Source organism: Lepidochelys kempii, chromosome 3 (assembly GCF_965140265.1).
Source record: "Lepidochelys kempii isolate rLepKem1 chromosome 3, rLepKem1.hap2, whole genome shotgun sequence".
In the NCBI taxonomy this organism is placed as follows: Eukaryota; Metazoa; Chordata; order Testudines; family Cheloniidae; genus Lepidochelys; species Lepidochelys kempii.
In genome coordinates, this window is record NC_133258.1 from 71,346,386 (window position 1) to 71,359,469 (window position 13,084).

The following is a 13,084-nucleotide window of genomic DNA, read 5'->3' on the forward strand; positions in this document are numbered from 1 at the left end:
TACAAAACAGATAACTTAAGAGTGCCATGCAACCTCTTAGTTAGATGTGAATCTATTGCATATTTTGAAATGTAATTAATAATAGCTCAGTTAGTGGTATGCGTTAATAGGTTTCAAATAAAATAATTGGAAAAGAAATCATATAATGGAAAACAGGCAAAACCAGAGATAGGAAGTTTGAAGAGCCAAATGAATATACCAAATTCCTGTAGAAATAATTTAAGATTTCATCTAGAAGTTAATTTTTGCTATAATCTGTATTTTGACAGATTTATTTCTAATCTTAATTACATTCCAAGTTTCTGAGCAGATAAACATTTATGTGTCATTTAAATGAAACAAGAAGATCAGAGAAAGAAAGAAGAAAACAATAGGTTAACCTCCTATATTGTGCTTTCAGGCAGGCAGATGGAGAATGAGCCATCCTCTTGAGTCTGTGATAAGGGCCTGGATTGGAGGTAACCTTGTGAATCTCAAATGGGGCTCTGATGGTTCTTTATTCAAGCTGTCATAAAACATTTTGACAGGCCAAAGCTATCTTGGCATACCAACCTGAAATAGTGCTGCTGTGGATTCGAACACATTGTTAAAAGAAATGGTAGGAGGAAACAAAATGTAAATTGGAATTGCTTGACAAAACTCCTCCATTGTGCTTATATCTTTAAATGTAGCACTTGGGGCCATGGAAAGTTGAGGAGGACTGAAATAAAAGATTGGACATTCCATTAAATGCAGTGGTCTAAAACTAGTTAAATGGTTGCTTTCAAGTTACTGTGAAAATTGAATCTGTGTCTTAGAACATAAGAAAATTGTCTGGATACTAAAGGAACAAAAGGACAACAAATTGTAAATAGCTGGTGACCACAGTGTTGTGTTTCATCTTACTGGGGATTTAGTCATCAAATCAAATTAAATACCAAACTTTCCATCAAAAACATTAAAAAGTAGCTTGGTAAAAAAATTATTTTTTAATATTTCATGCTACAGTATTAATAAAGGCAGTGTATGTTAACTGTTCTGACATATTTTCTAGTTATTGAATATTAGATAACTAGATTTCTAGAAAGAAAGAAAGAAAGAAAGAAAGAAAGAAAGAAAGAAAGAAAGAAAGAAAGAAAGAAAGAAAGAAAGAAAGAAAGAAAGAAAGAAAGAAAGAAAGAAAGAAAGAATTTCCTGACCAGCTGCTGAATATTAAGCACTAGCTTCCTCATCAACCTATTCACATTTTCACTGAAACTTAGAATCTGAAAATGATTCTAATTTATTCATTCATAATTTAGATTGGGGAAAGGAATTCTTTAGCTGGTATATTCTTTTGCCTTTACAGGCAAATAAAAGAAAATGCAATTGATTTCTCTCCTCCCTGATAAAAAAGAAGTGGATCTTTTGGAGATGTATAAAGCCTATATTGTAAACGAAAAGAGGCAATTTTCAAATCTGTAACCATCTAGCTACAGTTAAATAGCATCAGATTTCTGATGCAGTTTTTTAAAATAAGCTAGAGTGCAGGCTATGTGATAATTAATCCTTCTCCCATTTCTATTTTCCACTTTTTATCTACAATATAATAGGTTGTCTGACTAAGGCGGTAATGATGTCACCATTTGATTTAATACACCCTGCACATAAATGAAGTGACTTAAGGCAGTGACACATCCAGAACTCAGGGAGTCCAGGCTGACCAAATATTGTCAGGCTAGAAAGGTCAGACAGAAATCTTGACACAACTTTGACCTCAGTCTTTGGTTAGCCTTACTAGAAGGTAAGGTTTGTGGTTAGTAACTGCCTCATCCACTATGAGATACCAGACCCTGATAAACTACTGACACCGTAACTTTAACACAAAGCAATACAAGATTAAAAAATGTATTTTTGTTGGCAGTCATTTGTAAAAATTAACCTATGGCTGCAGTGACAGTAAGTGATAAAGATAATTGGTGGCATGGTAAGAATCAACAGTGTATTCTATTGATATTTACATTATAAGGTATGAGAGGATACTGGCATAGTCAGAACATTATTTTGTATCACAACTTAAAATTAGAGCTGGATAGGAAATGGTTTTTGCGTCCTGTGAAAAAATTTGAGATTTTTTTTTTAAAAAAAATCCTGTCCTAAATTGTAACAAAAGGACAATCTTAAAAAAAGAAATTGTGAAATGAAAATAATAATCATAAAAAAATCTGTTTGCATCAGTTGTAACATTTTCTTCCAATTCTGATCATTTTAAAAGTTTTTGAATTTATTTCTACTACAATTAGCTTATGTTTTTAAAATAAAAAGTCAATTCCAAAACTGGAATTTTTTGTTTAGAAAATGCTGAAACAAAACATTTGGACAATTTCAAAACTTCTTCAGATTTTTTGAGTTGAGACATTTGTTAGAACCATCTATGAAAAGTTTTGGTTTTGATAAACTGGCATTTTCCGATGGAAAAAAAATTGTCAAAAGATTCCTGGAGGCGCTACTGAAAAGCAATTATGCTGTATTTCATGATTTTATGTTACCTGTTTGAACTGATACAGATGGTCAAACTATTTTTGCACAGTTCTAATAAGTCTTATAATAATCTGCCTAATGACAAGTATGAGAAATGGGCAAAGAAACAAAATGTACTGAGTATCTATTACCCTTCTTGTTGTCTTGACAGCATTCCTTAATACTGGGTGAACAGGTATTAGGCCAATCTTTCACCACTGATTTCAGTTGGAGCAGTTTTTAGTGCTATTTTTGCAACTCAATGCAGAGATGGGAATTACAGAGATGAGCCTTTTCTCACATCATTTTATTTTATTTTCTATTAATATTATGATCTACAAATGTTGGTGATGCAAAGTTCACAGTAGCAGAAAACAATTCTTGACCAGAACAGTTTCACTATTGGGGTGACACAGTGACCCTTACTTTCTTAATCTGAAGCTTGCCTGAGGGAAAGCTCACACAGACACTTGGCCAAGGACCTATCAATTTACAGCATCTCCAGGGGGATCATTAGGATGGTGTGAAACAATTATTCAAAAGAAAAATTCAGAATGGGAACAACAGTATGTCGCACAAATGTACAGAAATAAAATGCATGGCATGAACAATGTTGATAATCTGTCTCCTTTTTTGTGTAGGTCATATATTTTTATGGTTTTTAACTTCACACTTGCTGTTTACACAGCATTTCAGATTTATTATAGCCCTTTCTTTATAGGTATGTGGTTTTGGTATTGTCTATATTCCAATACTGCCAGTCCAAATGTCTTATAATTGGTTTGGGAATTCCTGAGGGGTGGGAGGGGAAGCAAAACACTTACAATGAAAGTAAAGTTCTTCATCCCCTTCTTGATCAGCTTTGCTATACCCACAGTGCCTGAAAAAAATAAAATAAAAACAAGTCAGTTTTACAGGAAAATAATGATTTACTGCCTTATATTTAAAGTTCTACTAGATTGGAATTTTTGGAAGTTAGCAGCCTAACTCCAGCAGGCATTTAAAAATATCCCAGCTGTAATTCTTTCAATAACAGGTTTTAAAACAAAACACGAACAGTTCCAATCAAAAGGCTTTTGTATCTAATAATTGCTGGGAAGAGTCCTAAAGGCTTAAACAACAAAATTGGAGTCCTCATTAGAAACTTTCTGTGATGCTATGAGCAAAATAGCCTAAAGATTAAAGAGTCTGAAGGAGTGACAAGGCTGGTATTTTTGACATGATGCTGCTCTTAAATTTACTTCTCTGGCTCTTGTCCCCAAATGCAAGTATTATTTGAATGGCTGAATAGGTAAAATGTCAAGCTTCTCCATGTGTGAACAATTCAACAGAAATAGCACACTTCAAGGAAAAAGATCAGAGAAGCTACAAATATTTAGAAGACACCTAATATAAGACACAAAGCATTTCTTAAGCTAACAGAGTCCTTCCAAATGTAAAGTAAGTGGGCTAATTTGTCATCCTATAATGACATTTAGATCTAAATTGTCCATATTAGATTATACATTACTTTTGTTTCCATTTACAGATTCTAAGATACAGGCTGGTATAATTCCAAGGAATCTACAACAGTGGGGCCAGAAATGCCAACAGCTACACAATGTACAGTACCTTCGTCCAATGATGAATCCGAACACCATGAAGACCAGAATGATGGTGCCTGCCACAGCAACCACAGCTATGATAATGACAGGATTCTGCTCACTGGAAACGGCTGTGGCTACAAACAGAGCAAAGAGCTAAAGATTAACTCAAAATATACTGTAGAAAGGAACTGCAAAGGTTAAATAAACCCTCATAAATCACAGACAGATAGTTTACCTCTTCTGTAATCTGAAACTTTGTACAGACATTAAATGTTACGATAATGTTGGTCTAAAAGAAAGGCATCTATCCTAAGTTCATCAGAAATGTTGGGTGAGTTAATGAGTATCCAAGGGGAACAGGACTTTAGAAGTGAGGTGTTTTAGTTGAAAACATACAATAACTATTTTCTAGGACTGGATCCAACCTAAAGGAGCCCTATGTGCATCAATTTCTGAATCATCACGTTTTTCTCCCATCTTGATCATTTTCATCTCTATAATTATTGTTACTATTATTTATCATTTGTTTCCAGATGCACCCACCGTGCTAGGTGCTTTCCAAATGCAAGAGAAAACACAATCCTTGCTTCAAAGGACTTACATTCCAAGAAATCTGCACATTATTCCACTATTTTTTTACGCAGTGACTCTACTATTGTTAATATATATGTCACATTAATGTAAACTGAGGATATAAGCACCCTACTTGAGGAACCTCTCTTTGAAATGTATGTAGCTTGCTTGCCATATATTGAGGGGGCCACGTGCTCAGAAAGGGTAAATCAACAGAGGTCTACTGAAGTCAATGGAGTTGTGCTGATTTACACCACTGAGGATCTGGCCCATGAACTTTAGACTCAAGTAACAGATGTCAGGCAACATTGTCGAAAAAAACATTCTGGAAGTGAGTCATTTGGAGGCAGTGGAGGGATAAGAGCAAGAAAGTGTGGCACTGGCTCATTAAATACATCTGAGGTGGTATTGTTATATGATTAAGACTTTGTATTGTTAACTAAAAAAGAATGGCTGGAGTCAGGGCCCTGTGAGTTCCACAGATCTGGGGCCACTGAAATAACCTCAAAATCAGGTTCCTGTTCCAGAATTCCCATGGAAACAAAACTCACATATTCTTTGCTCTGTTTGGCAGCAGGCGAGCCGATCAGCATGATTCCTCTGCTTCTTACAGTGGCCAGTACTAGTTGCTTCAAAAGAAGGTGCAAGAAACCACTCAGTAGGCAGTTATGGAATAAACTGCCAATAAGGGAACTTTCTTCCTAACCCTCTTAAGTTTGGAGAATGTTTATTCCCCAAACAATGAGGATACAACTATATTTTTCAAACTTCCTATCTCATATAACTGTGGAAGATCTCATTATTTATATACGTGTCCACTCTTTAATGGAATACTCACATGAAATATCTGTTGCACAGTGCATAACTTTTAAAGAGAGGAAATGACTCCTCATGTTGGGAGCACTGCTCTGGAACTGAGGAAACCTGGTTTCATAGAATATCAGGGTTGGAAGGGACCTCAGGAGGTCATCTAGTCCAACCCCCTGCTCAAAGCAGGACCAATCCCCAACTAAATCATCCCAGCCAGGGCTTTGTCAAGCCTGACCTTAAAAATATCTAAGGAAGGAGATTCCACCACCTCCCTAGGTAATGCATTCCAGTGTTTCACCACCCTCCTAGTGAAAAAGTTTTTTCCTAATATCCAACCTAAACCTCCCCCACTGCAACTTGAGACCATTACTCCTTGTTCTGTCATCAGCTACCACTGAGAACAGTCTAGATCCATCCTCTTTGGAACCCCCTTTCAGGTAGTTGAAAGCAGCTATCAAATCCCCCCTCATTCTTCTCTTCCGCAGACTAAACAATCCCAGTTCCCTCAGCTTCTCCTCATAAGTCATGTGTTCCAGTTCCCTAATCATTTTTGTTGCCCTCCGCTGGACTCTTTCCAATTTTTCCACATCCTTCTTGTAGTGTGGGGCCCAAAACTGGACACAGTACTCCAGATGAGGCCTCACCAATGTTGAATAGAGGGGAACGATCACGTCCCTCGATCTGCTGGCAATGCCCCTACTTATACAGCCCAAAATGCCATTGGCCTTCTTGGCAACAAGGGCACACTGTTGACTCATATCCAGCTTCTCGTCCACTGTAACCCCTAGGTCCTTTTCCGCAGAACTGCTGTCTAGCCATTCGGTCCCTAGTCTGTAGCGGTGCATGGGATTCTTCCGTCCTAAGGGCAGGATTCTGCACTTGTCCTTGTTTAACCTCATCAGATTTCTTTTGGCCCAATCCTCTAATTTCTCTAGGGCCCTCTGTATCCTATTCCCTACCCTCCAGCGTATCTACCTCTTCTCCCAGTTTAGTGTTCTATTCCTGGCTCTACCCCTGCCCTGTTGGGAGACCTTGAGCAAGTCATTTCAACTCTCTGGGTTTCCCTTTCCCCACCTGTAAAATGGGGATAATGATACTAACCTGCTTTGTAAAGCACTTTCAGATCTACTGATAAAAAGTGCTAAATAAGGATGAGATGTTATTAAAGGTAGTCATGGGTAACTATGATTTGGGTAAGCTTTGACAAGTCAAAGGGTTGAAAAGTTATGGAGATGCCTAATGGACTACCCCTGTAGTGGATAACAGGAATATATGGAGATAGACTTAAACTTCTAACTGCCAATTATGGAGTAGTTATTTGCATTAACCACTCCTTGATTGCCACAGTTATGGCAGATGATAGAGTTTCCTATCAAAGCCCATAATTTTGAAATGCTAATTCTAGACCAAATATATTCCACTTTGCATGCTTGTGAGATAGGTAACTCATTCCAAACTACATTTAGATCCCTGGAATATTAAATAATTGATTCTGATCCCAGTTCATCCCCCCCTTTCTCTCCACACACAGTGGAATCGTGTGTAAGAAGGGTTAAAACAGGCTCCTCACAAAATCTTTCTTTGATACTGAAGTCTTCAAGTGTGTATATCCCCATCTAAGAACAGACATCCCTGTCTAATGCTCTATCTGTGGTGAAAGATCCCTCAAACAGTGTGTGGTCTGATAAAAGCAGGACGGTTGTAGCTCTACTTCACAGATGTCTGCATACTTTCACAAATATTTTGTTTCTTTTTTTCCTATCTAAATTTTGATAAAAATACCAATATATCCAGTTTTTCAACCAGCTCACTACATACTTCTGTTTGAACTCAAGAGTACAATTCAGGAGCACAATAACCCCTTATTATATACTTATTGGAATAAATAGTGCACATGAACCTCTTCAGATCCGCTGGCTGTAATTGATTTAAACCATCTTTCAAATAAATCCAACAAATCAAAAGACAAAATGATAATTTGAGGGACATCGTGTAGATTTATAATACTCCCCTGGGGACTTGTATCTCTACAAACCAATGTATAATGATTCATACACTTTGATCTGTGACATGCAGAATACACATATCTTGCTTTACAGATAATCTTAAACTTTTTTTATACAAATATGTACAGCATAAAAATTTGTGTGTGTTTACTATACAAAGAGCCTCCTTCTCCCAGCACTGAAATGCTGCCATTCAGAAGGGAAGATAATATCTGTTTTAGTGAGTACAGCACCACTGCTCACACAACAGTTTGGGATAATAAGTGAAAACACATTTGAAACTTGATAGAAAATTTAGGTGGGCAAAATATATTTATCTGAATGTGGATGCTGAACACCAGGGTTATCATCATCACTATTTCAAAAATGTCATTCACGGGATCTGATCTCTTCAGCCAGATCCAAGAACCAGCTCCAGAAATCATGTGGAAGACGGCACCTACAGCATCAGAGTGGCTAGGGTGACCAGATAGGAAGTGTGAAAAATCAGGGACACTTTTTTTTCGGGAAGAGGGTATAATTGCCTATACAGGAAAAAGCCCCTAATATTGGGAAGTCCAGGCACCCTGACAGTGGTCCACCACCACTACTACAGAACACTGTGTGCTTCTCGCTTTGATGGGAGTCACATACAAAATTATCTACTCAGCTCCCTGAAGCATTGTGAGTTTTCTTGGAGGTCTCTCTTCTAAATGCTGCCAAAGCCTCAATTAGATTAAAGTATGAAATAGAGTCAGAGTTTAAAGCCAGAAGGGACCACAAGAATACGTCTGCCCTTCTGTACATCACAGGCCACCAACTTCACCCAGCACCCGCACACTAAACCCAACAACAGAAGCAAAACTGAAGTGCTACAACCCACAGGAGACTAGACTTTTCTGTCCATAGGCAGAGAACAGGAGGGACTGAGGGGCACGTTGCCCGAGGCCCCAGCAATGGCAGGGAAATGATAAAGTAAGATATACTCAGATAATCCTTGAAAGTGACCCATACGCACATGCTGCAGAGGAAGGCAACCCCTACTCACCAAGGTCACTGTCAATCTAACCTGGGGAAAATTCCTTCCAGAACCCACATATGGCAAACGGTCAGACCCTGATCATGTGAACAAGAACCTGCCAGCTAAGCACCTGATAGAAAGAATGCTCAATGCCACTTCAGAGCCCTACCCCACCCAATGTCCCATGTTCACACATGGCTATCCCTGATGTTTCAGAGAAAGGACATAAATAAACCCTAAATGCATCGGGGGAGAAAAAATCCCTCTCAAAGTGAAAACCAATTTTTTTTAAATTGAGGAATGAGGCAGCTTATGTGGTATGTCACAACAGAAAGCTACCTTGTGACATGTTTTTGCCCAGCCTAATTTCAAAGTTTTTCAGTGCTACTGGATTGTTAGTCTGTCTGAAATTTCTCATTATAAGAGTCAAAAATGGGATACATTAAGAAGCCTATGGAATATTTGCACTATTGTTTTTCCTGGTCTGTCAAATGTTGGTATACATCAGCGGTTCTCAACATGTGGCCCACTGGCTGCATGTGGCCCCATTATCACACAGCTGCAGCCCAGCTCAGCTACATGCTAAAGGCAGGCCCCGCATGGAGGGAGAAGTCCAGGGCAGCCAGCCAGCCAGTTGGCTGGCATTGCACAGCGGAAGGAGTCTGGGCTGCTGCTGCCCTGTCACCCGGCTCCTGCAACAAATGTGGCCCACAATGATAAATAGAGAACCACTGGCATACTTACTGGTACTTGTAGATCCTGTCAAAAATGTTGAATCCTAAAATAATCTATGCTTACTCTCAGTGACTATTCCGGTCTACAACATGGACTATAAACATGGAGAACCTCTTCTTGATTGGTCAACCAAAATGAAACAGATTACAGACACTAAATTAGAGACATTGATAATTAGAACTTAAATACCAAAGTGATGGGTGCCTAAAACAGAGAGAATCATAAATAAGGACTAAACATTTAATTTATTTGCCAAAAATATATTCAAAGCAGAGTCTATCAACAGACTGCCTAAAATGGAAAGAATATGATGTGTTATAATTTGCACTGAACTTCATTTTCACAGTCTTCCATTTTTTCAAACAAATAAAGGTCAGCAGCAAGACCTAACTATAAACTTCCTCTGTCTCATGGTTGTAATACCTAAATACAATTAAAGTCAGGCACTGAATGTGTATCTTGGTACAGAAATTCTGCAAAGCATAAAGAAATACCACATTTAACATACTAAATCCATGGCCTTTTCACCTTGCAAGCAATGGCAGGCTACATATTCTGGCTCCATGAGGCTGACCTGTTTGGTAGAAAGATCCACCTGAAACAGATGACCCAAAACAGGGAAACCTTTGCTTTAGAGGCAGCAGAATTGTGGAGCTGTCAGGTAGGTAGTTTGTGTAAGGGATCTCACTGTTTCTAGAGCTCAGTGACTAACATTCTCAGGCTCCTGACTCTTCTGCTTCTTTTCCCATCTGGTCCCACAAAAAGTGCAAGAATTGCTGTAGTCCCACAGTCCTCATTATATGTAGCTATGTGGTGGTGAGGGTTTAGGAGGAAAAGAAGGCTATGTACTTCTTAGAAAAAATTAAATGATCTGGCAAAGTGTGAGTAGAGACACACTCCCTATTATTGGAAAGTCCTGTGGGGTCCTCCATCTTTCCACCAATCTCCTTTTATGTGGGGAGAGCAAAGGGTAGTATTTGGGCCAAACATCCCTTCTCTCTATAGAATGGGGCCATCAGACAGGGATAGCCCAATAACTTACAATTCTTCCCTGGCTATCTATAGCACTATAATTACTTGTATTATGATAAAACACAATAGGCAGCTCATCACCCATACCAAAATACAATGGTAGTAATTCATGTCTTCCCAAAGTATAAGATTTCATCCACAGAAAAATGCTACATTAGCACAAACTCCATCCTTTCTAGTTCAGATAACACTATAGTATATCATTTTTTCCTACTAAAAATGTTAATTGCCTTCAAACGTGAATACATTTTACCTGTGGCTTCCTCTAATGTGGCAACATCTAGTCTGGGACTATAATTTCCATAACCAGCAGCAGTAAAAGCACGAATCTGGAAAACGTACACTGTTCCTGGTTTCAAATTATTAATGGAAGCTGAAGTGGACTTGGTTTTTACTGTTGAATAAGTCCTCTCTCTTTGATCCTAGAAACAATAAGACAAAGGATGAAGTTATATTTCCAGGTCAGATTTCATTATTGTTGCACACAAACAACTGACAACTGGTCCTGGCAGTTTATTTCAACTTGCTGTGGTTTTTTTCCCCCTTATAAAGAATGTAGCACACTCTGTGGAGCATTACAACACAGTGTCATTTCATTCAGGGGTTCTTAAAATGACATAAAATTTAAATGGGAAGCACATGCTGTTAGTCATAAAAATCCAGAGATAAAATGATTGCCTTTGTGCCTCATTGAGGAACAGTTTGATCATCAGTGAACTCCAAAGAAGTTCTCTGTTGGTTGAGGAACAACATTAAAATGGTATCTTCACAACTCAGCTCCTACATTTAATGAAAACAATTTCTCGAATTGTTCCACAGTAAATAGTCTTTATCCTGAACCCCTTATTCAGACAACTCTGACTGTCCTCAAAAGAGATAGGGAGCGCTCCATTTTCATCAGAGCAGTGCTACTTGCTTTCTTTTCTACAGCTTTCTACATCTATTTTAGTGCCAATAGTGATCTACCAGATACTGGACCAAACATGGAGGTCCTTGACTATTAACACAGATTTCACTCAGGCAAATTGACATTGATTCCATTTCATAAGGTAAAACAGATTAAAAACCGAATAAGGAGTTCAGGATTTGGCCCAGAAAAAAATAAAAATAGCAATATCTATACATAATTATTCATTTTTTAAATGCTACACAAGCTGTATCAGAAACTATAAAATAATTCAGATAGCAACCCATACAAGGCATTTGCTGGGCCAAATTCTCTTTCCGTGTAGATATGGGCAACTCCGTTGATTTCAATGGCATTTTGCCCAACTATACCAGTGGAGAATTCTGTCCACTGTATTTCAGTATAACAACAAAGCCCTTGTGTTGAAATATAGCTTTTCATATGATGTGTCAGATTTCTTGTACAAGATGTGATAATGCCTTCTCCCATGGTTTGTCCACCCTATCTTTTGAGTGAACATGTCAGATAGTGTAGAAATATTTTTTCATATCTTCCCCAAGAGGAAATCAATCATTTATAAACATGGTTAGGGATGGTGAAATGTGTGTGTATGTGGGGGAAGGAGAGGAAAGGGGATGCGGAAGGAGAAGGAAGCAGAAATACCAGGAAATGGTGAATAGTACTGTAAATGTCAGCAGAACTTCAGAGTTTGGGTTCGAATACATAAACTAAGCTTATTTGAACTTTGAAAACCTCTTGAATTTGGGGGGAAAAACTGGGCTAGAAATCTCACAAGAACAGGCTTACCTGTGAGATTTCTGGCACTTCCAGTTCCAGCCCTAGCCAGAAATCAGACACGAAGAAACACTTATCAGAACATGTCAGAACCTTTGAAACTTTTGTTTGGTTCTAAAACAAGGTGAAAGTTCAGGAAGTTATATAACTGTGTGACTCTTCCTGTAAGCAAGAGTCAGACACACATTTCAAATTAAAATACATTTGCTTGTACATGCATGTGAGCAGTCCCACTGAATTCAAAAGACTACTCCCAGCTGCAAAGTTTAGTTTCTGAGTGAATATTTGCAAGATCAGATCCTTAGTCTTGAATTCTCATTAATTAATTTAATTTTAATTTATGACGGGCAGATATTTCTCTTATAGCAATGATTTAATACATTTATTACCAATCTCCTGTTTGCACAACTCACTAAAACAACACAAATATATTGAATAAATTATAAAAATCATATTCTCATGAGTCCTATTCACAAAAAGCTAAATGTTTTGTGATTTCATCGAGCATTTTCAGTGTTTTACAAAGACCAATGATGATTTTTACAGGCAAGAAACTATTTAGGATATGTAAAAAATAACATTGTTTAGTCATTGGTAAACATTTGAAGACTTGGAATTTATCCCAAGATAGAATTTCACTGTTGTGGGTCTGTGAAAAAATGAATTAACTTGTACAAACAGTAAAATTTATCTTGCAAGCTATAAAAATTGAGGTATGCAGCTCTCTGACAAGTGTTGTAATAAGAGAAATTAAACCAAGTAACTCAGAGTTACGATCATTATAAACTATCTACCTTTTTACTCTCCTTTCTAACCCATGTAAAAATAATCAGATAAGTATATTTGTGTTATTCAGCACAGAAAACTAGATGAGACATTTGATATTGGATACAATGTGGTTTCAATTTAATTGTATGTTACCTAGAAACTTGACATAGTCAGCTCTGAAATAAATATAATGATTAGCTTAGATATGGAGTTAAAATACATCCTCAACAGTGATCACAGAAGAGCTCCTTCCTTTATTATATCTTAATTCAGCCTTTTTTTAGAAGCTTTGAGCATTAATTAATATCTTGCATGTATCGAGCATTTTTTTAACAGAGATTAAAATCCTGGCCTCAGTGATGTCAATGGCAAAACAACCCTCATCTTCACTGGG

At 37.5% G+C, this 13,084-nt stretch overlaps 1 protein-coding gene across 4 annotated transcripts in view; it reads right to left on the minus strand.

Annotated features, from left to right (window-relative positions):
- Positions 1-13,084, minus strand: part of EPHA7 (EPH receptor A7) — a 170,264-nt gene that overhangs the window by 21,232 nt on the left and 135,948 nt on the right. For all 4 annotated transcript variants that reach the window (XM_073336778.1, XM_073336777.1, XM_073336779.1 and 1 more), the window contains exons 7-9: positions 10,474-10,642; positions 4,090-4,198; positions 3,303-3,358 (exon numbers count right to left, since the gene is read on the minus strand). In XM_073336778.1, the coding sequence (XP_073192879.1) occupies positions 3,303-3,358; positions 4,090-4,198; positions 10,474-10,642 (334 nt within the window). The remainder of the gene's footprint in view (positions 1-3,302; positions 3,359-4,089; positions 4,199-10,473; positions 10,643-13,084) is intronic.